Source organism: Pyrus communis, chromosome 17 (assembly GCF_041283825.1).
Source record: "Pyrus communis isolate YQ-2024b chromosome 17, ASM4128382v1, whole genome shotgun sequence".
Taxonomy (NCBI): domain Eukaryota; kingdom Viridiplantae; phylum Streptophyta; class Magnoliopsida; order Rosales; family Rosaceae; genus Pyrus; species Pyrus communis.
The window spans coordinates 7,907,694-7,933,999 of record NC_142581.1 but is presented as its reverse complement, the minus strand read 5'-3'; the positions used below and the strand labels follow the sequence as shown (position 1 = coordinate 7,933,999).

Here is a 26,306-nt window from a genome sequence, read left to right as displayed (position 1 = left end):
ATCTCTTTCCATTATCTCTGCCCAAACAAGGAACTAAATAATCAAGAAAATTATAGGAGGCTGTATTGGCGAGGTTCAACGCTGAATAGCTATCCAAAAGAAAAACCGAGTGGAAGTCCGAGGACTTTTCGAGCCCTACTCGAGAGTTAACCAATGTAATCGTATATTATGACACATGATGTATGTATTTGGAAAGTAACCCAGTACACCACGTACATATGTTAAGAATATTCTCTCAAAATGAGATTCTCGGTCACTTTATAATTTAAAGTTAATTCTTGTGATAACACTATAAATTATTATGTCAAAAACATGAAATGATAGAGAGTCTACATAAAGATCCACTTTTAAGAGAGTTTGCTTAGCATCTCTTTGAAATATAAGTGAAGAGAGGATCAATTTTTCAGTGTCTTTCTACTTTTATTATACAAGTAATGTACTTTCAAACAGCATGCAAGTTATGCATGGTACATCGATCGTCAATCATCTCCTAATATATAGTTGTGGTGGTCATTGTACAAAGAATGGCGGACACAGTTTCACGCTTCCCTTAATTAATGTTTTCGGCACCTACAAAACTTTGTATCATCACAAGTTCCTTGAATCTCTAAAGATCTTTTTCAAATTTTCAACTCCAACTCGAGTACAGCAGCACATATTGCAAGCAAGCTACTCATTAGATATTAAGAAAACCGCTCAACAATTGGATACAAAGTTTTCTTTGATCTAGAAGAGATGGAATTCGATTACAGAATTGGATATGGATGGATCATCCTGAATTAAAAGGTTTCACTTTTTTGACTAATCAGATTACCAAAATATTCATGAACACATAAGATACAATTAAATATGTTTGAGAAGAAACGTTCGAACTTGAAACATCTTTTAATATTAAGAAGAAATATACCACTGCACTACAATGATAGTTTGTTTATCACAAAACTAACCTTCACTTTTCTAAAACACAGAAATATAAAATTCCATCCAAAACCCAAATTTCGTGTATCTTCCTTTCTCTCTTAGCTTCTCAAAAGCTCACAACTCACAAGTTCATCACATCACATTTTGAGTCCATCGTTAATATTCATAACTTTTTTCCCTCTTTGACGTATCTATAAATTCATAACCTCTATTGATTCAAGGGCACTAATTTTTCAACTCCCACGGTTTAGATGTTTAATCATTGTCACCTAATTTTTCTTTTGCTGATATTTCTTATGTTTCTCTGTGCTTTTGCCCCTCAAGTTTGTTGATGATTTGATTTTGCTTACTACGTACAATAATGCAAGAGAAAAAATATGTTAGCACAAATAGAACACCATTAAGGATGGAATAGTAATTAAAGTTTAATTTGATGAATCACGAATAATTTATTTATATATTTTACGCTATGAACTACAAAATACCTTTTATTCATCGGATGAATACAGTGGTTGATGTTTTTCTATTATATATTACGTGACTTCATACGAATACGCAATTATTATTACGCACTAATATGAAGTAACAAATTTGAATAATAAAATTCATCGATCATCAAGGACTTGGAATTAACTTAACCTATTAGTTATTAATATGAGCAGGGGTTTCCAGTACAGCAACACCAGTTGCTACTTACTACCGCCGTTCTAAAATCTTCACCTAGCGCCGTTTAGGTCCCGCCTAGACGTTAGGTGACTGGTTACTGCTCTCATTAACAGTATGCGTTTGAAAATTAAGAAATGGCTTTTAGACCCTGCCTAGGCTCAACTTAGCCACCCGGCCACCCACCTAGACCCGTCTAGTCATCCGCCTAGGTCGCAACTCCCATTTAGACAAAAAACTGATAACTTTCATTTTGCATTTTATTTTTTAAATAAAATGTAAGAGACTTGTTGAATACTTGGATGAATACTCATTATATGTTCTAATACTTTATAATCTATATGTCATTTTATTTTGTAATTTATGTATCCTAATATAATTATGTATCTTTTTTCAAAAATAAACAAACACTTAATTAATTTACTTAAATCTATCTTATCCGCCTAAACGCTACAGTCCAGCCGTCGCCCGACTAGCGTCTACTTCTTTTAGAACCTTTCTTATTACTACTCACAACTCCCTAATAAGAACGCTATTTTTTTTTGGTCAATAATAAGAACGCTATTTACCAAGCACTCCTTACAAAAACATAAACATCCTCGAGAGAAAGAAAGAAAAAAAAAAAAAAAAAAAAAATTCTTGGTTTCTTTCCGAAACAGTGAGGCATTTTGTTGCTTTTGTTTTTGAAAAACTGGCAATGCCCATTTTATTGACAAACATCTGCAACTGATACAGATGCAGGGAGACCAAAAGGGACCAAAGAGAGCTAGGGCTACCCTGTAAAATCCAGGGTTAATCCATAAACCCAGCGGTTTCAGAAAGCCGTCTTTGCAGGTTGGGAACCACATCACCACCCACCCGGGGGACGGGGGCGATGATTAAGCCATCTCCAACCAAATGGTTCAAAGGATCAAAAATAACTCGAAAATCGTATCCAACCGAGGGTTAGGCCAGAGAGCTCGTGGAATCTGAGAGGACCCCACGAAATCTAAAAAGGCTGGAGGGCTAGCTGCATGGCCAGAAAAATCATTATTCCTGTCGGTTATAACCGACAAGAATCTTTAAGCTAAAATTGCAATGGCTAGCTGACGTCAGCTAGCCGTTACATTTGATTTTTTTTTTTTTTACAGTTTTATTATTATTTTTTATTTACAAAATTTTTCCTATAATTTCTATTTCACAAAATTTGTTTCATATTTTTTTAAAATTATATATTTTTTTTTCCTATAACTTCCTAAGCCATTATACAACATTAAATTAAATTAAGTAACATGAAACAACATTAAATAACGTTAACCAAAATTCAAATTATACAACATAAAAAAAACATTTAACAACATGAAACTTAAACAATATTTTTAAAAACATTTAACAACATAAAACTTAAACGCTTACTCTATGCTTCTTTTGGCCCAAAGATGTGCAACAAGATCCTGTTGTAGATACTTATTTGTGGCACGAGAACGTATCATTCTATAGACTCGTGTACTCATTTATAGAGATACTATCAGTTCTTTGATTGAAAGGCAAATTAGGCCCATCGTATATTTTTGCACGAGCCCTTCTTGACCTATTTGGATCTTCTTGGTCGTCATTAAACTCTCCATAATTAGCCGTTGAATTTGAATTTAAGTTGTAGTTTTTAAATAATAAATTATGTTTGGCCCTATGGCCCTCGATTGGAGACGGATGCAAATATGGTCCTATACTGTTCTTTAAAATATTAATTTCTTGGAGGGTCAAAGGGTTAAAACGAGCCATCTGGCCAACCCTCGGTTGGAGATGGCCTTAGGTCGGTCCCGGCCACTTAGACTATTTCCAAGAGATGTAAAGCCTTGAGTGGAATATCATGTAATCAAATTTGAAGGTAAGAGTAAGTTTCAACCGATATGTCAATTCTAGGTGGATTGACATATAAGTTTTTATATGTCAAATTTGATATATGAGAAAAAGTGATGTCAAATAATTTTAATTATTTTATTGTGTGGGTCCTATTAAAGCATAAATTATAGATTTTGAAAATTTATTTTAATTTATTTCTTTTTAAAATAGATCCTACAAATATCGTTTATAACAAAAAAAACGTATTGGTTGGAAAAAGAGAAAATCTGACACTGTCACATTTACCATCAAATTAACATTTGACATTTATTTTTTAACATCTCTATTGGAGATGCTCTTATTAACTCATAAAACCAACAAAAAATTCTGTATTATCTCATAAATTGATTGTCTTCAAATATATTATGTCATAAATTGAGAATCTTTACTTTCAATTTATAACGCTGAAGTGAATTTTACGTTTCTATATTATCCCATGCACTTACATTGAATATATAAGAAGAATCAATGGATAAAAATAAGAAGATAAGTGCGGAAGATAAAATCATTATTGGTTAGTCTAGCATTAGTATTTTGTTGTTAAAGAAAATTCACTCCCAATCAATTAATTTGAACTATAAAATAAATACTTTATGATTTCTATAGCGAATTTACTTTCTCTCTTTTTGTTTATTTTTTTTGTTTATTTTATTATTATTATTATTATTATTATTATTATTAAACAATCTTCACCTTGTTTTAATTTTTGGAGAATGACCTTTAAACAATGATTAAAAAAATTTTAATTATACCATTTTTAGGATAAAAATACGTTAATCACAAGAGTAATGCTAATGAGATTATATTTGTAGACAAAATTTTGAAAACTAAAGGGTATGGAAGTTGATAATTAATTTATTACTTAAACGTAGACAAACATGCTTATTCTTATTGGTGACACATAATTTAGCTTGTAAATTTAGTCTCTAAATTTAGTCTCTTTAGCATTATTGTAATCATAATTGATTGGGAGTAGTGTTAAGTAGACTAAATTTGTAAATTAAATAGTTTGTCATCAATAAGAAATAAACACGTTAATTAACACTTAAGTAATAATTTAATAATTAATTTTCATATCATTTGATTTACAAATTTAATCTTCAAATTTAATTCACCTAACATTACTCGTTAATTGGACAAAAAAGTAAGTACATCTAAAATGACTTGTATTGCTGCGAGTACAACGACATAATAGCGTCTTGTCAAAAAAATTGTTCCTCCTCTCAACAGAGCATTATTTATACTTCAAAAAAAGAAAAGAAAATAAAATAAAAAGCATTGTTTATATTTTAGATTATTTGATACGGTGAGAGAGGATGCGAGTGTATATATATATATATATATATATATATATCCAAGAATCACAAAGACCCTCTCTTGGGTCCCTCACTTAAATTGTGTTTTTGTCCTTGTGGTCGTTTCTCAAGTGTTCTCTCCCTCCTTTAATTGTTGGTGTCCTTTATAGCAAGCTTCTTCTTCTTCTCCCACCTTTTTCCCCCTTCCTTCATGTCTACCTCTTACTCTTCTGCTCCATCATCAACTTCATCATCTTCCTCTTCCTCCACATCCCATGATGGAAATGGAGACGATGGTGCCAATGGAGCTGGCCCTAGCAATGTACAAAGAGGTGGTGATTTCGAAGGGCCATCCTCTTCCAGACGACGTGCCGTAAACGAGGTCTGGCCTGAGCCTTTTGTGGAAGCTCTCGCTGCCCAAGTTGCCACTGAAGCCTCCCGCTACGTCGGACGGCTTGCCGCTGCTCCTGCCCTTGCTAACGTGTTTCAGGTGCGTTTTCTGATAAAATTTAACAGTTATTAACACTCTACCCCATCTTTTTAGTAAATTGACTAATTACACATGAAGGTTTTTGATTTAGAAATTGTGTAGCAATGCGAAATATGAAAATTTATGGTATAATTTGATTATTTGGGAAGTCTTTGGCATGGTAAGCTGCGTTAGAATCCGACTAGGTATACTGAGAAACTGATGGTTTTTGTTCCAAAAATGGACAAAATATTAGTCTAGTCAAAGGGCATCATATGTATTATCACACTAGAAGAAGACTCTGCTGCCAGACCAAATTTAATTCAATTGAGGTTCCCCAAAAAAACTAAAAATATTAAAAAAACTAGAAAACATTTGGTTTTTGGTGTTTTGTTTTTGTTGGTGATCACCTATAAACGAGTACAACGAGTTCTGGGTTTTGTTCTAGTCCTCCTTACCAAATTCGTATCGGGTTTATTTAAACTACGGAGAGGAAGATTCGAGTTTAGTCGGAGAGATGGACACTGTTGCATACTTTAGTTTGTTACTTGGTTTAGCTATGAGCATCCGAGAGAAGAAACTGTTTTGCTTCAGAAAGTAACTGCTTTTTTGAAGGGTCGTTTTCTCGTTCTCTTCTATGCAACAATAATTAATGTCCCTTTCACAAGAAGGGGGGATTGTGTAAGCTTCTTTGGATTTTCCCACTTCACAAAAATGTGGCTATTTCTGCACTACTTTTTTTTTTCCCTTCCCTTTCCAAATCTAACGGAAAAGGGTTCTTTTGGCTTTAATTTTCCTTTCCCTTTATTAGCATGTAACCCTTTCGAGCTCTAGCAATCTCTCTCTCTCTCTCTCTCTCTCTCTCTCTCTCTCCCTCTCTGCTTTTTTGACTGAGCTTTTCTACAAATTTTTGTTGGGATGCCTTTCTTCTTCTTCTTCTTCTTCTTGTCTCGGATAGGGACCCCTTAAAGCTTGGTTTTATCACTTACCAGTGTTTGGAATCATATAGCAAAATTTAGGAAGCTGAGTACCTGAGGCTTGATTGTACAAAAACTGCACGTTTCTATATCTAGCTAACGTTTCTCTTTGCAGTTATAGTTTCGCTGCGATAGCCATTAATGTCCTCTTTTGTTTTTTTTTTTTTTTTTTTTTTTTGAGTTTTTCAATACCATATGCAAGAATATTATAGTGCACTTTATTTCAGACTAAATTGGAATTTAAAGTACAAAATTGTTCATGCCAGTAACGTACAAAAATTCATTATCTTGTTTTTTATTTTTCTCTCTAATTTTTGTTTTTAACACTTGCAATATTATGTTTTCGGCATTTAAAAAGTTACAAAACAAAATGCTACTGGATTTAAATAGTATTACAATCGAATATTACTACTGAAGTCTAAACTAATCTTAAAGTAGACTAAGTGGAAGATGAAAAATTTGAAAATTTGAACTTGAAAGACAGTAGGTTAAAAAAAAAAGAAAAAAAATCATGGCAATCACATGAATTCAATTATTAATGCTATGGATGAAAGTAATGTAAAATCTTAGAAAGGAATTTCAAGTCGAAGTTCATGCCCTAGAAAACGTAAACAATTCAAATTAAATCGTAAAAAGAGAAAGACCTTGAGCTTGATGTGAATCCAAACGACTTTCTATATGAGGGAGGTAGATATGCATAAATCGAGATGTAGAGATCTCTAGAGAGATTTTTTGGTACACGAAATGATACATCTAGAGAGATTTTTCGGTACACGAAATAATGCATCATGTGTTATTAAATAAATAATGAGATATATGTGTTAAAAATTTAATAATTTAAAAAATAAAATTTCTTATCATTTTTATTAAAATACGTGTCTCATTACAATTAAAAATTTTTCGGATCTCTGACAGTTGATGGGTGCCATGTCGAAAAACCTTGCATGCAAGCGATGCAAGTGGCGTATGCCATAAAGCACATGGAACCCAATGCTTGTGTTTTTTTTTGTTTTTTTGGTAAACGGAACCCAATGCTTGTTTGGTTTACAAGCTGATGTCTACTTGTCAACTCCAGAGGTGTGCTTGTCTCTTACTAACATGCAATGCAATACCATCCGGTGACTTCTTATTATTTCTCTGTGTTTGCTTCATTGTTTTTTTCCCTTTTGTTCGTCTTTTAAGACTCTTCTTTGCTTTGCCCTTTTTTGAATGTCTGAAAACTGTTTGGGACCCTAGCTTAAGGTGATAAAATTGATTAATATATAGTAAGTTAAAATTTTAAAATAATTTCACCCTTCTTTCTAAAAATATTTTTGAAGTATATACTCTTCTAAGATTAAAAAGAAAGTTGCAATCATCGTAACAAAGTGTAATTCTTTTGTCACACCTAACATGTATGCAGACATACGTAAATTACATAACTATGTGAAACAGAGTGCTCTTTTGATCGAATAGATGACATACAAGCCCGTTTAGGAGCCTGATCCCGTTTTGTGGTGTCATACAGCGACGCCAACCTACCTATTTTCTGTTTCTGCAAAACGGAATTTTCCTCATGAAAATCTTCATATAGATCAGTATTTTTGTGAACATAAAATAATATCATAAGTTACACAGTAAGCAAGAAACCATTACCCGAGAACAAGTACATGATCCAGTCTCCAAAAGCAAGAAAAAAACTAAAAAAGATAAGAAAAGGGAAAGAAGATCCAATTAGAGCAGGAAAACGTGCATGAGTAGTGCACGCACGGGTGGGATTTAGAGGAGTCAAAGAAAGTAGGGGTGGGGATGAAAAGATTCTCTGCTTTTAACGGGACAGGCTTTGGCTACACCTTTCTTGGAAATGAAAGCCAAATATACGTGGGGAAGTACGCAAAATTTGCAATCCTATGTTTTTATTATGTCAAGATGTATGTGTATGTTTGTTTATAGCTTTATTATCCTTGCTAGCTAGGTACATGTTTCCTCCATGGACCACATGATTAGTTATCTAGATGGTCGATCTTTGTCCCTTTCATGGTCCCTAGCTATGTTTTTTCATGAATATATAATGATATTCGAAAGTGTTAAAATCAAAGTCCGATGAACAAGTTTTTATGTATTTATATATCTGTATACAAAGTTCCAGGATAAGTGTAATTCGTTAGATTTTGTTCATTGAATTTCTGAACAATAATTTGAGAGAAAAACCAATATATCTATTTCAGTTACTGCTACAAACAATAGTGTGCTCACGTGGAGTTCCAAGTTCTCTAATATATCGATTTTAGTTACTGTTACAAAGAAACTGTAGAAAATCTCTTATTATCTCGTGGAATGCAAACGAATATAGTCCTGTACTTTATAGTCCTGTACTTTGCTTCTTGTAAGGTATACGTTGGATTGAGTAATAATTAATAAAAGGAGAGAGGAAGAGAGAACAAGAGAGTGAGAGGTGTCAGTCTCCAGTGTCCATGATAGTCGGCTGGATCGATATATCAAATAAGGAGTTAGGTTTTCTTTCTTCTTATTTTCATCTCTTTTTTTTCTCACTTTATTTTATATTTTATTATCTCTATAAAAAATTTAATATAAAATATTGTTCTCACTTTATTTTATATTTTATTATCTCTATAAAAAATTTAATATAAAATATTGAAGTGAGTTAACTGAATTTTTTCAAATAGGGGTTCAAGTATAAATAAAGAGAAGGGAATAGAAATTAGAATTAGAGAGTCAAATAGGAGTTCAAGTATAAATAAAGAGAAGGGAATAGAAATTAGAATCAGAGAGAATCCTCCTCCTATCAAATAAAGCTCATAAAGCACTCAGGCAGCAAGATTATGTACAGAATACGTACAGATACAGAAGAGGAGAGGGGGGAGGGGAGGCAGATGAGAGATTTGCAGAGTGATGAAATGATAATTATTCATCAGTAACTGTACACCACACAGATGACACCTTTTTTAGACATCTCTCTGGCCGATGTCTTTTCTTCCTCACTATTTTTACTGGTCGATTTTTCTTCCTCAGTACTCTTACTCTCCCACAGCCCCTATTCTCCTACTGCGTACCCTGCCACTCTCCTCCCTATACTGTTTACTCTTTTTCTCGCTCTGCTGATTGCCAGCTGAGCTGCCTGCCCTCGGGCTCCACCTTCAAGGTCCTCTCTGTCTCTCTAGGGTTTACGCGCATGGCATCAACTTTCTGCTCCGTCTGTGTCTAGGGTTTTGCATTTGCTTCTCTTCCCTTTCCACCCTGTGTTGTTTGCCCTAGCTAATATTTGCTAACATCCCAAAAAGCACTCAACCCACATAATTAATTAGTGATTAGAAAGGGATCTAGGTCTTTGATTATGTATTGTTTTATTTTTATATCAGAAGAATTATTTAAGTTGGGGTTCTGCTTGCCTCTTATCTATAATTGGTTAAACAAATTGAATAATACTGCACGTACCAAGTTGATTAGTGATATGAAAGAGATTTTGTCCTTGATTATGATTGTAATATTGTACTTGTTTCTTTTTGCTTGTATAGAATTTGGGGTTAATTTATGGTGGTTAATTAATTACCTTGTGCCATTCCATTAACTGCCTTTTAATTGGTTAAAACACATACCCCATCATTCTGACACTATTAAATACCCATAGATTCCGACCCCTCTTTTAAATACACATTATCCTACCTACTCATGCATGCGTGCCCATCTTTCCACATGTAATTAGATTACAATATATGTTTATATTAAAATTTTAATTTTATTTCATGCATAAAAAATAGAGAAGCCATCTGCTGTGCGGGTGGTGCTATACATACATTAGTTTTTACGTTATATACTCATAATTTTCGATCGATAAATTAGATGGATTAAAGAAATCAATAAATAAAAATTAATAAAAATGTGGAAAGTAAAAATGAAGTACATGAATAACACTTCCTTATGCTCTGCGTTTTAATTCTCATATTTCCGTACAATATGAAATGCATGCAGTGCATGAACGAGTAACCTACATACCGAAAGTCATCGCGTACGTGACATTTTTTCCGATGTGCAGGTTTGTTCCACGTGGCGCGCCGTCTCGCGCTCTGACCTTCTCTGGCATCACCTTACCGGCCGTATCTGGGGCAGGACAATTCTCATCCGCGACACGTGGCGTGACGAGTACATCTACTGGCATCGGACGGCCACGAACTTCCGGACCCGGAGGTCAGCCCACACGACCCTCGACTTCGACCTATCCGACGTGGAAGACCCCGACGGCCTCACCTGCCGCTGCCTCGCTCTCTCCGACGCCCACCTAGCTTGCGGCTTCGCCGACGGCGCCGTCCGCCTCTTCGACCTGGCCACCCGCCTGCATGTCAGCACATTGCGTCCCCACCTCCGCGACCGCCTCGGCCGTTTCTCCCGCGCCGTTACCGGCATCGTCATAACAAACTTTACTCTCACCTTCGCCACGCTGGACGGAGACATCCATGTGGCGGACATAAACGGCCCGCAGGTCACTCGTAGGGCCCACTTGGGTGACGTAGTAAACGACGGCGTTTTGGTTGACTTCACCGGATCCGAAAGATGGTGGGTCGGGCTGTACGCAGGAGTTCCGGGTCGGACGTTTCACATTTGGGATGGTTTGACTGAACAATTGACTTTTGTCGGCGGGACGTTGACGGATCCGGAGGCCGTGATGGGGTGGCACATGCTGACGGAGATGAACGAGTCCGTGGGCCGAGTCCGAGTCACCAGTCGGGAAACGGCCGTGGCGTGCACGAGCGCGCGTGTGATTGTCTTCGATCTGGCGAATCAGGGGATTGTGTTGAGTGAGGAGGAGTATAGGAGAGGGATAATTGTGGCAGCGGCTGACGTGAGCAGGTCGGCATACATTATTGTGGGGAGGAGGGGTTTGGCTAGCGTGCGCTGGAGTGACACTCAGGAGGAGGTGTGCAGGTTTAACGTGAGGGGGGCGGCGCAGATGGCCGTGATGGGGTGCATGAACGAAGGATGCGCGCTAATGTGCGTCGGTGGGGTGGTGAGGGTGTGGGAGGCGGAGAGGGGGGCCTATCTGTACAGTTTCAGGGAGAGAATTGGGGAAGTGAACGCTTTGGTATGCGATGAACGACATGTCGCAGCGTGTTCGTGGGGTTCGGGGGGTACGAGACTGCACCTTTGGGACTTCGGTGCAGCAGATTGATTAGTCATTTAGTAGAGGGGGTTAAACTTAACTTTGATATAGAGTAATGTTAGATTTACCAGACATTGGAGTATCACATGATGTGAAATGTGATAATGTATTTGATTAAAATTCAATGAAGATATAATCATTGATTGATATGCTTGACTGATCAATTATCACATCATGCAGTTTTCAAATATATAAGTTAACGTGTATTAGGTTAGGGTCGTGAACAAGCTGTCACGCCTCTTTTCTTACCAAATATGTGAGTAGACGTGTATTAATTTCAACTTCAATGTTTAGAGTTAAAGCTTAAATTTTTAATTAAAAAATTAGAGGTTTTAATATAGATTTTTTGCTTTAATGGTTTTAAGTTAAAGAATAAATTTATACAAAATTATTTTATGGTAATTTTTTTTAAAATAAAATTTATGTAGATTATCATAATATATTTTTGTGAACATTGTAACTTAAAAATATCTAGATTTTGATAAAAATTACAAATTTACTAAACCGGCCCCATGAAAAGTGTATTTATAGGCCTTTTGGGTGAATTTTGATTTAAATAATTTTTTTAATTGTTTGAGTTGTTGGATTCCATTTTGGGCCCTTAGATTTTTATTTATACTATTAGATTTGATCATATTTGATCTCGTTAAATCTTTCTTTCACCATTGGATTTAATCATATTCTGGGTTAAATTTGCCTAAGTTTTAAGCTTTAACTCAAAACTTATTTTAGTTCCAACAATTGGAAAAGGACTGGATTAGTTTAAAACCTAAATTTCGATGTGCCAGCCTTTTAAAACTGACCTAAATTCTGGGTTAAATTTGTCCAAACTTTAAGTTTTAACTCAAAATTTATTTTAGGCTTCAACTGTTGGAGAAAGATTAGGTTAAGACTAAAATCTAAATCTTAGATTTTAACCTAAGAGTTGGAAATAGTCTAAGTCAGATTGATATAAACAGTCCATCATGCCTCTTTTCCAACCAAATGTGTCATTAAGTAGACGCGTATTGGATCAGGTTGAACGGAACAATCTATCAGCCCCTATTCCGTTACATATGAGCTAGTTGAAATCTTTCCATGCACATATGCAGAAGTAGTTTATAATAGAGAGGAAGATTTTCTACTCTCCTAATCTTTCTACCTTTCCATCCCTTCCTATTTGAAAGGTCACGGTTAAGCCACGTTAACATTTTATATTAATTTTTTTTATAGAGATAATAAGATAAAAAATAATGTGTGAAAAAGGAATAAGAATAAAAGGATAGAAAATCCTCTCCCTTGTAATAGATGGTCGTTTTTAAAAAAGAAACAAAACTTTGTTAAGGGGATTAATGAAAACAAAATAATTAAAATGGGTAAATAGGGTATTGGGAGATGGTGAGAGTGACAAAACAAGGCATGCAGAGGAGGGAGGGAGGAAAGCAAAATGGAGACTCTGTGGCCTGTGGGTTTATGTACTGTAATGGAGCAAGGAAACTGACATAAGAAGTGTACTTTTGACTTGGGTGGTGATATCATTAGATATGCTGCAGAGTGATTTATGAGAGAGACAGAGACAGAGAGAGAGGGGTTCCACCTGGCGCCAGACGCAAAAGATGACCCCTTTTTATTTCAATTTTTGTACAAGTTGTTTCTTCTTTCTTTTTAGTCTAGTTTTGTTCAGGTTCTGGAGCTATAGCCTATATGTCTGAGTGGTTGCTTTCTGATTTTAATTGACTTATATTTCTTTTTTCCTCTTTCCATTCCCTTATCTCATATTTTCTATTTTATTTTTCTTTTTTTTATAAAAATTTAATATAAGATGTTGACGTAATTTAACTATGACCGTTCAAATAGGAGAAGAAGAAAGGGAAAAAAAAAAAGAGGAGAGATAATCCAACTCCACTTATATTTTGTAGAGTGAATAGTGAATATATTAGGGCTTCTCTTTTTGTTTCTCTCTCTTTATTATTGTGGATTCTTCTTCTTACCTCATGCATGGGTCAAAAGCTAGTACAAGCTGTAAATTCAAAATTCATGAAGTTCAAAAGTCAAGTACAATGACTGAATTTTTTTTTGCTGCATGAATCTTTTACCGATGGGAAATGACAAACACATCTTTTTGTGGTGCACTGTAAGGGTGGGCAAATGAATCTTGGACTCGCAGATTGGGACGGATACAAGCGATCCGGGGCGGGTCCAATAGTTTATACAGAAAACAGGACGGCTCCTTGTAAATTATAGGGCGGGAAGGGTCTAATATTTAATGACACGGACCCCCGACCTGAATTGTATCCATCAGCACATTTAATCTCCACCGTCCACCTTTCATTCCCACAGACACAACACAACACACAAACCTCACGACTTTATTCGAACTAAAGAGTTTCTCGATCTCTCTTCCAATCTAACTCTCACGACTCTCGATATCGGACCTCACGACTTTGTCCATTTTCTGTCTGTCGGTTTATCGTTGCTCCTTCCTCGTCTCTGTTTGTTCTTCATCGATTGAGTTTGTCGTCTCCATCGATCGATCGAGGTCCCTCTCATCTCAATCGATTGCAATCCCTCCCATCATCCAAAAGTTGCAGAGAATCAGAGATGCATGAGCAGCACAAACGGTGACAGGGAAGACGATGCAGTGGTACAAGGCATTTGAGTACGACAGGACCCGATTTGACCTAGTCAGTTTATGTTTTCAGGTTTTGGGATTTTGTAGGTGTTGGTTGGGTGGGTTTTATAGTTCTAGATCGATGAAGATGATGACTAAGGAAGACGACTTGAACGGTCTGAGCTGCATTCCGGCGCCATCCGATTTGAGCATCTAGGTTATCACGGAGGAAGCGATTGCTCGACGACTGAGGAAGACGACTTGAACGACGTTGTTATTTTTGTGCTAACGAAAAAATAAAAATAACTACCGTAAACTTTCACTTTTAACGATAAGATAAAGGATAAAATTAAAGGTAAAGTGAATATTATCAAGTTTGATTTTTTACTATAAAAGTATTATTTTTCGTAAAAGTGAAAAGTAGCGCGAATTTTTCGTTAAAACTTTCAAAAATAAATGTAATAGGAACCATGAACCGGCCGGTTTGAAACGGGTTAGGTTATGCTCGATTCCAAAACTCAAAATCCCTCCACCTGTCTCGGCTCGCCTTGTTATAGATTAAAGCGGGTGGGTTCTGGTTTCTCTAAATTTGAGCCCAGCTCGGTCCGTGCCCACCCTTAGTGCACATTACTTGTTTGATACTATCTATTGTGTTCAGATTTATTCAATCTCATGACCCAAAATATAAAGATGTACGAGAGGTCAAAAAGAGTGATAATAAGCTCCCTTTGCTAATTTATTATGCGTTCCTAGCTGATGTGTTGATTACACCCTAATTAACATAAAAGAAATGCTAAGAAGACTCTGCCACCTCACAGTTTAACGTTAATTTTCGTGTTAACATTATAAAACATTGTGCAAAAAACATAAGGTGACAGAAAATTCATAGAGAGTCACACTTTTGAGCCTTTTTGTTGGGTTTTTGTGTCTCGAAATTAGGTACATGTTAGCTATTTCGCTTTAGTGTCCTATTTGGGTTTGGATTTTGACTTCTTAGTTGGTTTACCTTTTCTTGGTGGAGAGATTTTGTTTATTGCCTATTTGATTAGGATTTGGATTTTCTTCCTATTAGGATTCCCATGTAAACCCAAGTCCTATGCTCTATAAATAAGACATAAGGGTTAGTTTATTTAGTGTGGCTTATTCATGTGGCAATTTGGTGAGAGTCAATTTGTAAGTTTGTGAGTTAAGAGAGCAATTTGAGAGAATCTTCTCCGTTTGTTTTGGGTTCTCTACTCGTTTGGTTTAATAGGATTTGGGTTGTGAGTGTTTAAATACTCTTTTGTAATCTCCGTTTGTTTAGTGAAATTCCTCTCTATACTTCGCCCGTGGACGTAGGCTTTAAGTCAAACCACATTAATTCTTTTGTGTTCTTATTTTTGAGATTGTTTTTCATTTTCACCTACAACGTTGATATTTGATACTTTGCTAGAATTTCCTTCCATTTGCGCATAAATTTACAACTTTTTTAACATTTCTCATTAACATAAACAAGAGCAAAAGTGTGATAACCCGTCCCTATTATCGCTTGTATTAAAGATAAATATGTAAATGAGGGAGGCATTCTTATCGGCTTTATGACTATAAGTTCCTGTATTTGGTTAATCCCTAGTTGTATACGACAGTAGGCACGGAATCATTTTTGTTGTGCCACATTCTCAGGAGATGTACTCAAACTGGGATTTTGAAGCATTTTAAAGGACATGCGATGATAAGTGAACGAAATGGGATCTTCCCTTTCAATCAACAAACAGAACCGTACAGGATTACAAGAACCAGGATTGGAGACCTAACTATGCTTGAGCCATTCCCTTTTGCACAAGCATGTCGTAAACCCTATCGACTTTGCTCGGTTCAACCTTAAACAGGCTACGGGCATCCGCTTGCTTTTTAACATTGCCGTTTACAATCTCTATGGAGATGGTCTGCAGCATGTTGAGATAATGTGAAGGTAGGATTCTGATCTCACTGCAAAGTCTTCGTTCCTGCATGTATTACGCCACATTGACAATCATAAAACATAATTTCGCGCATAAAAGAAAAAAAAAAAAATCCCGTTGAGATTGGCGTTCTTACGGCTTCGGAGAGTAAATCAGCCCCGGCTAGCCCAGTGACATCCCAATAATCCAAGGAGCTTGAAATAGCTTGCGTAGTTAAATATGAGTCCTTGCTGAAGGGATGCAGAACTGTGGATCCCTTGAAAGATCCCCGAGGGCTGATCTGCAAGCCTTTACCAGCCTGTGAGCTTTCCTTAATCCTTAGGGCACTTTCTTCAGCTTCCTTCTTCCTCTTCTCTTCAAGGTATCTACTGGCGTCAGAAGCTGTCCTACAGCCAGCAGTTCGAGCTTCCTGCATAGTTAGTGCAAAAAAAATTTGAGAAGACACTATGCAACATGGTCGTTTTTATTATACGGTCCTAGAGAACTAACAAAATGAGTTTGTCTGGTGATGGGAAGTTAAAGGTAACTGAGTTTGAGTGGGTTTATTATGGGGTAATTTGAACTAGTCACATTAACCGTGGGAAGCCACGGTACTTTTAATTCAAATCATGTAAAAGAACGTGACAAACATAATGTAGTCATGTTCCCGTTATTTACTCAAAGAGAGCAACCCACAGTATAGAGAGGGAAATAAGGTAATAGAAATACAAGTCAAGTGTGAGGCATGCATCAGACCTGAAGATCCTGTATTCTTTTGACAATCTGTTGTTCCTCAATGATATTCTTAAGCAATTCCTTGTGATCTTCACTTGAGTGGAACCGCATGAAAACTTTGAAGCGCTTGTATATTTCTCTTTCTTCAGGTGCGAGGCCCTTCTCAAAAGGGTCGGGATAAAGCAGATTTCTTTCAAGTATGAAATTCTTCCTACGTTTCCTCTCATCAAGCCTGCCAAATTCCCACATATAATTGAGTATAACAAGGGGAAAAAAAGGGAAAAAAGGGGAAAATCAGACAGCAAGGCTAACTTGTTACGTGATGAGATACAGTATCACTTGTATGAGATAATGTGTTGCAATAATTATGACAGAAATAGAATTCTGTATAAATTTTCTGAACGTAACGAAAATAATCACTTCATCTTGTTAAAACTTCAGATTGTTCCCTTCCTTAAAATTGCTTTGAACTTGAAAATAGACCTATCAGCCTTAATCTATCAAAGTTGCCATATAAATACCTTTTTGCGTAGACATGCAGAACTCGTAGTTTCAATTCACGGTCAGCATTAGTGTCAGTATCCTTGAATTCCATATCGGCCAGAATCTGCTCAGCATCGTTATCATATTCAGTTTCAAATTCTTCCCTCTTGAAATTATAGCCACTGAATTCTGTAATAGGTCCCTCTTCCCCTAAACTCCTCAGTTTTTTTTCTCCAACGCTCCGGTCAACCTGTGTTTCTGTTAATAATACATAAAACTGAGCTTTAAACCAAATACATGACACATCCATAATATATGAATATGTATCAACTATAACATGAATATTTGAGTGACAAGAACTATTCTGTGGGGGAAAAAACTTCTGGGCAATAAAGTTTTGTGGATATACATAACTAATGCTTCTTACAATTAAGAAAAAAGTCAGTTAGTGAAATTCTAAAGACATTTAAAAGTAGATATGCGTATGATGCAGTACATGTACAATAATTGTGATACAGGAAGTAACCATAAAACCATACCTTCCACTTTACTGACTTTAGTCTCGTCCTTAATCTGCTTTTTGTTGGATGCCTTCTTTACAGCACCTGGGACCAACCCTTTGGCAACATCTGATGCAAAACAGAAAATCAGACACTTCCAGGCATGCTTAACTGGTGGTAACCACACATGACAAAAATGAGATTGCTAAAAACTGCCTCAAATATGTTGGCTGGTGTACCAGCAGTTGAGTTGGATGACGATTGGGAAGCTGGATTCTTTTTTGATTCTTCACATCTGATCAAGAAAATTAAGAAACAAATTAAAAAGAAGATATGGAACAAGTGCTTGAACCTAAAGTGGGAACTAAATATAATAAAAATACCATACTTGACTTCTGCAGAAAAGGGAGACACTTCTTTCAGTGTAATCTCCACAAGCATGGGAACTTCTGCAGAGAAAAAGGAAACAGATGAGCCAGACATTCTAATTAATCCAAAGGATTGTCATCTATGACAAACAAATAACACATAGCATTGGAAAACAATTCGTGTATCCTTTGGATACAAATTGCATAATAGAAGATCACCATTCACCATATTCAGCAAGCATGCATCACTTAAACCACTGAATGGTTCCATATTAACCAATTGAAGCATCTTAAATCATGAATCACACACCAAAACACAGCTGCTTTCAGGCATCAGCTAATAAGAAATCATTGCAAACTAACCTTTCTTGATTTCATCAGACCCCTTAGCCAAAGCAAGAAGCTCCTCTCTGCTCTTTCCCATAACATGAGACATGTCCTAAGGGATATCATGAAGACTATTAGTAATAATTTCTGCGTTTTATAAATTTATATGTGTATATATCACATGTGTGGGGACATGCATTAATTAGAACACTGGTCTTACTGGGAGAGGAAAGAACGGAGAGTTCATATAAATAGCTTTATAATGGTCAATACATTGTTGTCTGGTTTTTGTTCCAACATGTTCAGAAACTTCGGTCCAATTCCCAAATCCATACATTTCAATACCCTAAACAGCATGATCAAAGAACAAGTGATACACGACACAAATTTATTAGTTTCACCCGGAAAATAAAAGATACAGGTTTATCATAAGAATTGAAAAAAGAAAAATCAGTATATTTAATACCTCGAGCAGTAGCATCTCTTCATCCACATTCCAGTCTGGACAGATAAGTGGAAAAGCCAAATTGTCCTGTTTAAAAACCAAAAAGTCAGCAAATATTATATGCATGCTTGATTAATACTCCATGTCATATTGAAAGCATCTCCTATTAATGAAACGAAAGGACAAGCTCGAAAAATACTCTATATACAAATAAAAACAATTGCTCATAGATGTTTACATACAGATTTGAGGTGAATCTAAATGGGGCTGTTGCTTGCATTCTATGATTCTGAGGAAAACATTCTTATTTGTAGGCAGTATAAGTATATAGAGATTCAATTCGGGTCAGAAAACTGATTCAATCTTTTCCCATTTAATGCATTTTACACGAAGGTCATCCCAGTCTCGCCTTTTTTACATTTTCGAATTCTAAAATTAGCTCTAGCCATACTCAAAGCTTAAAAATTCAAAATTTCTTCAAGCAATTTCAACTAGTCTAATGTACCAGAAAGAAATCAACTTTGAAAATGTAAAGGGGACTGACCATAACCCTGTAAGGGTGGTTGCATTTGTGAGGTGTAAGCTCAGCTCCAACAGAGAAGCACTCAATGCAAAGGTCAAAATCTGGACAAACCACGCACTTTATCCGAATTTTCCCAGAAATATCCTTGTTGCAGTAATTGCAATGGTAGAAAGCTCCTTTCGGTTCGCTGATTTCTTGGGCCACAGATTTCTGAGCTGTGCCGCTGTTTTCCGCTGCCTCCGCCCCCGAAGCCGTTCTCTTTCTTTTGCCCCTACTGAAAATTACACAAAAAGTAAACAATTTCTGTTAGACGAAATTGGGAATTTAAATTGCTTAATCGACTGATAAAGCTTGAAAATTTGCAGCGAATTGGTAAAAATTGCACTGACCTCTGATTGTGGTTGTCGACAGCCGCCTGCGAAACCGGGCGGGACCGACCCATTGGATCAGTTAAATTTTCCGGGAGACGAACCGAATACAAAACCCTAGAAAATGAAAAACCCTAATTTTTCACAGGTGGAAGATTTGGGAATTTTCGGTTCGGTTCGAGTTTCATGGCCTTCACCGACGATGGGCGCGCGCCATGTCATCGTATACTAATCTGACGGTTGTGAAAGATATACGCAGAGCATATAGAGTCCGTTGGATTTCGTGTAGAACACGTGTCGATTATATAGAGCGTCTCCCTGGGGAAAATTTACCAGTGAAACCTCGTCGTTTTTAGAGGAAGCTGTTCCCGCTAAAAGAAAAAAAAAAAAAAAAAAAAAAAGGCGGTCAGTAAGTCGCTTGCAGGTGCGAAATTCGCCGATACCCTAATTTCAGATTTTGGAATCCCTAAACCCCAAGCCCTACAGCCTTTCCTCTGCATTTTCTCTCAGCCGCAGCAACGCCGCCGCCACCACCGCCACCACCGCCACCGCCGTCTGTCACTGATTAGGGCTTCGTCAGCATTGTCTCTGCTCGGTAATTATTCCTCTTTGCTTGTTAGTATTCGTTGAAAAGTTGACAATTTTTCATTCGAAGTTGCTGCCTTTACTTAGACCTAGTTGTTGACGTTGATTGAGAAAACTGTAGATTTTCTCTTTTGACATACGAGACTCAGGATTGGTGCCCTTTTTTAATTATTTATAGACGTGATATATTGCTGCAGTAATTAGTTTTTTTTCTTGATATTTATGAAGTTAATTATATCAGAAATGGTGGGACTATCCATAGGAGAAAAGCATTTTATACAGGGCGGCATCGCTCAGGACATTCGTTCTGATGGTCGAAAAAGATTGACGCCTCGGCCCATCAATGTCAAAACTGGAGTCATTTCCCAGGTTAATATCTGTCATATTTTTCACTAAAACTAGTGCATTTTTTTTGTGCAACATGAAATTTTACTTATTTAGTTATAATTGCCGTTCTTTGTGGCCGTTGCGCAGGCAAATGGTTCGGCAAGGGTCAGGATGGGGGCTACGGATGTCATTGCTAGTGTGAAGGTATCGTTATGGTGTTGATCTTAGGCTCATACTTTTACATGCTGTTGTTTGTAATATCATATTTGCTGGTAATTTTGACCGAGTGCAGGCTGAACTTGGAAGGCCTACTGCACTGCAACCTGACAAAGGAAAGGTCTTTATAAATGTCGATTGCAGTCCAACTGCAGCACCAATGTTTGAGGTTAATGCTTTGATCATCTGTTTTCTTCTAATGTTTTACTCTGTGAATTAAGGTTTCCTAGACATCTTGGTTTCTTCATGAGCCTGTAGACTGTGTACTACTTTGTTTTTATTTTGAATTCACGCTCTGATAAAATACGAAGGCACTATCTCTCAGTTTACGTTCATTGATCATTCGGCAATCTGAAGTACTCCGTTTGGTGTATGAATTACTGGTCCATTCAAGAGGATGAACGTCTGTTTTGCCTATGTAGGACCAAATGCGTTTATACTCATTGTCAAGCTGTTGTTTTTAAACATGTCTGCAGGGTAGAGGAGGTGAGGAGCTGTCAGCAGAACTCTCGGTGGCTCTTCGACATTGCCTCTTGGGTGGTAAAAGTGGATCTGGTCTGTGTTCTCTTTTGGCAATAGTTTCTCAGTGGAACGTATTTGAATCCAACTGCAGAGTTAAAATATAGGTGCCTTTGTTTGTCTCAGGTGCTGGAATTGAAGTCTCCTCTCTGGTAGTTGTGGAAGGAAAGATCTGTTGGGATCTTTACGTTGACGGCCTTGTTGTCAGTTCAGATGGGAATCTTCTAGATGCCCTAGGTGCTGCTATAAAGGTACTTGAGAATTCTTTACACATTACTTACATAATCATTGAGCATAAATAAATTAGTAAATATGATTCTATCCCAATATTTCCTAGTTCAAGCTTAGTGCTCTTGCAAGCCAGTCTTTACAACAATTCGTATCTTGTAATGGCAGCAGGTATATTTTGACAACTGAGTCACTAAAGTGTTTGCACATCAAAATTTAGTGGCTAGCAAAAGAATTAAGAGTTACATTAGTGCACTTAATTGTTGTTTCTGTTTCCAAATAAAGTGAAGAAAAAAAAAAAATGAAAGAAAACAAAACTGATGTTCCCAAAGGCTGCTTTGAGCAATACAGGCATCCCAAGAGTAAATGTTGCAGCTGGTGCATCAGGGGATGAGCAACCGGAGGTTGATGTAAGCGACGAGGAGTTTCTGCAATTTGACACATCTAAGGTTCCTGTCATAGTTACATTAACAAAGGTGACAAAATTTAACCATCTCTTCTGTCCTTTGGCAAATTGTAAATGTTTTTTGCCCTGTACTGAATCATGTGCATATATTTTTCAGGTAGGTAAGCACTACATTGTGGATGCCACTTCAGAAGAGGAATCACAAATGAGCTCGGCTGTTTCAATTTCTGTCAATAGGCAAGGGCACATCTGCGGGTTGACCAAACGGGGTGGTGCAGGCCTAGATCCAAGCATCATTCTCGACATGGTATCTGTGGCAAAAACAGTTAGTGAGCAGCTGATAAACACGTTGGATTCTCAGATAGCTGCTGCTGAAGCTGGTGAAGATGAATCGTAACATAGTTAGAATCTCTGATATATCTAAGTAGGTGGTTCGAGCAGGTCCTCGCTATATGAAATTTGTAATTCCAATACTTACACAGAGCTGATGAAAACATTTGATTTGTTGTACGCACATTTGGCACCTTACGCTGTTAAAGAGTTGAGAGTTGTTGCTTTGAGAGCTTTTGCATTCTGGGTCTCGATTGGATGATACCACATATTTTCATAGATAAAGCATACTGGGCATATGCAAATGTTCGACTTGCAGTTACACGATCGTTGTGCCACCTGAAGCAGAAACTCGAGAATCGGAAGAGTTTGGCCCAGATTTTCGAGGCAACAGCACAAGAATGAATGATTTTGGAACACCACAAGAAGGAATGATCTGAACTTAATTGCCTTTCCTTATTTCCTTTTGTAGCAGGACGTAACGAATGAGATTGGAAGTGATGGAACTCATGTAACTTTCCAACGTTAGTATTGTATCTCAATTCTCAAGTGCGGTTTAAAAACCCGAATGATATTTGGCGACTCGAAAAAACTCCAGGGGAAGAACTATTGCTGGGACACAGTCATGTACGGTTGCTCAACAATCGCACTTTGGACAAGAGTTTACGACTGATGGAAGGAAGACGAGCGAAGAACAGAGAGTAGTTTAAAAATTAACATGTTTAATCGAAAACACTGCTGAACCTTTTCTTTCAAAGGTACAAACAGTATACAAATCTACATGTATCGAAAAGCAAAAATGTTCAGTTCCAACCCTCTAATCCAGAGTAGATAGTTTCTTCGCCATATCAAAACCTTGAGGCATGAGTCGTCTAGCTTCCAACTTACCGCATACTGACTTTACCAATTCTTCTTTTCCACATCGGTGAAGTCCTAGACATAAATCAGATAAGATACCTGAATCAAGGGCAAAAGATCTCTCTAACATTTCTTCCAAGACTTGGACTGCTCCCTCAAAATCTCTGTTACCGCAGAAGCTTGATATAAGCGTCTTCAAAGTTTGTTCATCAGGATGATGACCACTTCTTATCATGCTTTGGCATAACTGAAAGGCACGATCAGCATTCTTTCGGACACACTGTCCTACAATAAGGGCAGAAAAGGTTGAGGCATTCGGGACAAAGTGCTTTGCATCAAGTTCTTTAACCAGATATGCAGCTTTCTTTGTTTTACCCTCCTTGCAGAGTCCCAATATCAGTGCATTATAAGTCAGTATATCAGCATTTACTCGGTTCTTTGACATCTCCTCGAAAAGCCTGGTGCCCATCTCACTATTACCTGCCTGGCTGTACCCATTTATCAAACTATTGTAAGTTACTGTATTAGGAGCCACATTCGCGGCCTTCATCTCGCTAAAAACTCTATTTGCTTCTTGTAGTTTTCCTGCCTTGCAAAACCCATCAATAAGTGTGTTAAAAGTTACCACAGTAGGGTGCAATCCATTCTTCGCCATCAAGTTTTTGAACTTCAAACCCGAACTCATAAGACCCTTATCACAGTGTCCCGCAATCAGTGTATTATACGACACCACACTAGGACTACACCCCATGCTCTCCATCTCCTCGAGCACCTCAACAGCGCTCTCTAATTTTCCCGATTTACAGTAAGCAGCCATAACCATATTAAGAGTATAAACATTGGGCGAAATCCTACAACGCCGCATTTCTCTATAGAATGCCAAAGCAACGTCCGCTCTATGCAAACCTAGCAGTGAGCTCAAATACGCATTGCAAGACTCAACAGTTGGGAAAAAACCATACTCCTTCATCTGGCAGAACATGTTTGTGGCATTCCTAAACTTCTTCAAATGCGCGAAAGTCTTGAACAGCGAATCAAAGACACGAGGAGAGGAGTCACACAACCGATACGAATACAGAATCGCCTCACACAACTTGGAAGGCAAATCAATTGAGCCCGAAACAAGAATCTTCTTCGAAATGAACTCCGCGGATTTGAACTTCCGGTACTTGGTGAGAATGTGGAGAATCATGGAATGTGTTTCGAGGGTATGTGCATTCGGGTTTCGAGCAGCAACCCAATTGAAAAACTCAAGGGAAAGAACATAATCCTTCTGAATTTTCAGCAGTATATGTTTAACTCTAAAAGCAGTTAGACCGGTCGATAAGGGATTAAGCTTAGCCCAATCAGAGTGAATCAGATGGCTGCTTACAACATTGACAAAATCAAGGTCCTGCCCTTTGGGTTCAGGAATCGTTCTGTGGGGTATAGGGATCGGATTCCGATTCCTTTTCCCAAAACTCCCAGAAATTGTGGGGTTTGTAAAGGTGGGTTCTTTTGGAATCGAATTGGGCAAACCCGAAAACTGACGAATTTGGAATTTGTACATCGAATTGAGTTTTCTGGAGTTTGAGTTCTTGGATCGATTAGAGAGTTCAAATCAACTTCTGACCTACTAACCTTGATGGAGGGGCAGAGGATGAAGAAAGTGGTGGGCAATGAGCTCTAGCTATCTGATTCACTGAGGCACTCGACAATTACAATCGTCGAGCAACAAGCGAGCACGGTTGTGCATTGATTCCCATGTCGAGCAGAAGCTACAGGAAGAAGGAACAGAAAACTGGTGTTTTGAGATTTGATTAATTTTGCTGGAGTAATGAATAATTTCGGGTTGCTTTGAAGTTTTTTTCCTTTTTAAAAAAAATAATAATTAGTGACAAGCTACGGTTATCTATTCATTTTGAAGGTTGGAAAGATTCACATAAGTATTTCAGCATTTTCTTGGCTATAAGTTTGGTTTCCACACCAGCAGCAGGTTTCGAACTCGAGACCTCTAGTTTTTAGTTTTAAGGAAGTCTCATAATCGGGGTCGGTTTAGAGATTTTTGAGATCTGGGGCGACGCCAAAAAATATGCCCTCACTTTATATAAAAAAAATTATTTGTTTTCACACGTAAAATATCGATAAAATTATATTTAAAAAAAAAATTCAAACTCAATAATTTAAAAACACGGAATAACTAATTTATTTTGTATTGAAGAAAGGAAACCAAAAAACTTCGGGCTTACAAGTAGATAGATTATGAGTTTTAAAGTGTTTTTTGTATAAATTGTGATGTATTTTTTCTTATTTACTAACCTCATCAATATAAGACTAAAAAAAAATAATAATGTTTTCGAGTCTTTAAAGACATGTATAAGTAATGAATGAACACTAAATTAAACATTTTGATGACAAGTAATATTATTTGCAAATTTGGTCTAAAAATTTAGTCTACACGAGACTTGAATTGGAACATATGTTTAAAAATAGCAACTCACATAGCTACTAACTAGTAAATAAATTAACAATCAAACAAAAATTTGTAAAAATTGAAGAAAAATAAACATGCACATAGCATTTCGAACTTAGGACCTTTCGTTAATTTTAAATAACAAAAACCATCGCTTCTAATTAAACTTCTTGATCATTTAGCCAAATTTTATAAATTTATACTATTATGAAAAGAAATTTGTAAAAATTGAAATGTAAATAAGCACACATGGTGTTTTGAACCTAAGACATCCTCATTAATTTAAACAACAAAATCACCGATTCTAGTTAATTTACTTTGTTACACATATGACAGTCAATATCAGCAATGCAGTTCATCCAATGATAAACCTAATCCGAGTCCTTGAGGTAAACTATATATTTTAAAACAATCATGAAAATATTAATTAATGGATTTTCAATCTAAATTAAGATGCGTTTTTTACCAACCAATCAATAGTTGGTATTTGTAGTTGGGGAAATTTTATTTAAACTCATGCAACTTTTTTCTACACTCAGCTTACTATCTACACCCATATTATTTTTAGCTAAACTATCAATATCATTTTAAACCCAAATTTACTATCTAAATTATCCTCACAAACCCAATTCAATATGTAAATTTATCTTTACACCCATTTTCTAAAGACGAAAATCAAAATCAAAGCATATATTTTCTTCTTTGACGTTCTCTCCTTCCATCAAGTCTGTCGTATTTCCTTTCAAATTCTTCATGATTTAATAGA

At 36.7% G+C, this 26,306-nt stretch overlaps 4 protein-coding genes across 6 annotated transcripts; 2 read left to right on the top strand and 2 right to left on the bottom strand.

The window, feature by feature from the left end:
- Positions 1 to 4,895: 4,895 nt before the first annotated feature.
- LOC137709142 (transcriptional regulator STERILE APETALA-like) lies at positions 4,896 to 11,385 on the top strand. The gene is made up of 2 exons (XM_088689729.1): positions 4,896 to 5,250; positions 10,240 to 11,385. The coding sequence occupies exons 1-2, from the start codon at positions 4,972 to 4,974 to the stop codon at positions 11,368 to 11,370; spliced, it is 1,410 nt and encodes a 469-aa protein (XP_088545855.1). The 5' UTR covers positions 4,896 to 4,971; the 3' UTR covers positions 11,371 to 11,385.
- Positions 11,386 to 15,663: 4,278 nt separating this feature from the next.
- On the bottom strand, positions 15,664 to 19,854 carry ADA2A (ADA2 2A). 2 transcript variants are annotated; one of them, XM_068447399.2, is made up of 12 exons: positions 19,641 to 19,854; positions 19,273 to 19,525; positions 18,750 to 18,815; positions 18,504 to 18,629; positions 18,320 to 18,395; positions 17,977 to 18,037; positions 17,828 to 17,883; positions 17,628 to 17,717; positions 17,127 to 17,346; positions 16,627 to 16,837; positions 16,028 to 16,300; positions 15,664 to 15,936 (listed from the first exon to the last, which is right to left on the bottom strand). In XM_068447399.2, the coding sequence occupies exons 1-12, from the start codon at positions 19,691 to 19,693 to the stop codon at positions 15,745 to 15,747; spliced, it is 1,677 nt and encodes a 558-aa protein (XP_068303500.2). In that variant the 5' UTR covers positions 19,694 to 19,854; the 3' UTR covers positions 15,664 to 15,744. The 2 variants fall into 2 exon arrangements, with proteins under 2 accessions (XP_068303500.2, XP_068303501.2); XM_068447400.2 differs by lacking the exon at positions 18,504 to 18,629.
- Positions 19,855 to 19,998: 144 nt separating this feature from the next.
- LOC137708263 (3'-5'-exoribonuclease family protein) lies at positions 19,999 to 22,460 on the top strand. Of its 2 annotated transcripts, none has more exons than XM_068447304.2 (8): positions 19,999 to 20,214; positions 20,446 to 20,573; positions 20,679 to 20,735; positions 20,824 to 20,916; positions 21,224 to 21,302; positions 21,393 to 21,517; positions 21,827 to 21,970; positions 22,058 to 22,460. In XM_068447304.2, exons 2-8 carry the CDS (start codon positions 20,448 to 20,450, stop codon positions 22,295 to 22,297), a joined length of 864 nt encoding a protein of 287 aa, XP_068303405.1. In that variant the 5' UTR covers positions 19,999 to 20,214; positions 20,446 to 20,447; the 3' UTR covers positions 22,298 to 22,460. The 2 variants fall into 2 exon arrangements, with proteins under 2 accessions (XP_068303405.1, XP_068303406.1); XM_068447305.2 differs by having other exon boundaries at positions 20,073 to 20,214; positions 20,433 to 20,573.
- Positions 22,461 to 22,874: 414 nt separating this feature from the next.
- Positions 22,875 to 24,910, bottom strand: LOC137708262 (Tetratricopeptide repeat (TPR)-like superfamily protein). Its single transcript, XM_068447303.2, has one exon. The coding sequence runs from the start codon at positions 24,635 to 24,637 to the stop codon at positions 23,048 to 23,050; it is 1,590 nt and encodes a 529-aa protein (XP_068303404.2). The 5' UTR covers positions 24,638 to 24,910; the 3' UTR covers positions 22,875 to 23,047.
- Positions 24,911 to 26,306: the final 1,396 nt, after the last annotated feature.

Excerpts from the sequence above, each read along its gene's own strand:
- LOC137709142 (XM_088689729.1), top strand. The coding sequence starts at position 4,972 with ATGTCTACCTCTTACTCTTCTGCTCCATCATCAACTTCATCATCTTCC. Across the intron at positions 5,251-10,239 it reads CCCTTGCTAACGTGTTTCAG|GTTTGTTCCACGTGGCGCGC; the intron begins GTGCGTTTTCTG and ends TCCGATGTGCAG.
- ADA2A (XM_068447399.2), bottom strand. The coding sequence starts at position 19,693 with ATGGGTCGGTCCCGCCCGGTTTCGCAGGCGGCTGTCGACAACCACAAT. Across the intron at positions 18,038-18,319 it reads GTCTGATGAAATCAAGAAAG|AAGTTCCCATGCTTGTGGAG; the intron begins GTTAGTTTGCAA and ends TTTTCTCTGCAG. Across the intron at positions 17,884-17,976 it reads CCCTTTTCTGCAGAAGTCAA|ATGTGAAGAATCAAAAAAGA; the intron begins GTATGGTATTTT and ends TTTCTTGATCAG.
- LOC137708263 (XM_068447304.2), top strand. The coding sequence starts at position 20,448 with ATGGTGGGACTATCCATAGGAGAAAAGCATTTTATACAGGGCGGCATC. Across the intron at positions 20,736-20,823 it reads ATGTCATTGCTAGTGTGAAG|GCTGAACTTGGAAGGCCTAC; the intron begins GTATCGTTATGG and ends GACCGAGTGCAG. Across the intron at positions 20,917-21,223 it reads CTGCAGCACCAATGTTTGAG|GGTAGAGGAGGTGAGGAGCT; the intron begins GTTAATGCTTTG and ends ACATGTCTGCAG.
- LOC137708262 (XM_068447303.2), bottom strand. The coding sequence starts at position 24,637 with ATGTACAAATTCCAAATTCGTCAGTTTTCGGGTTTGCCCAATTCGATT.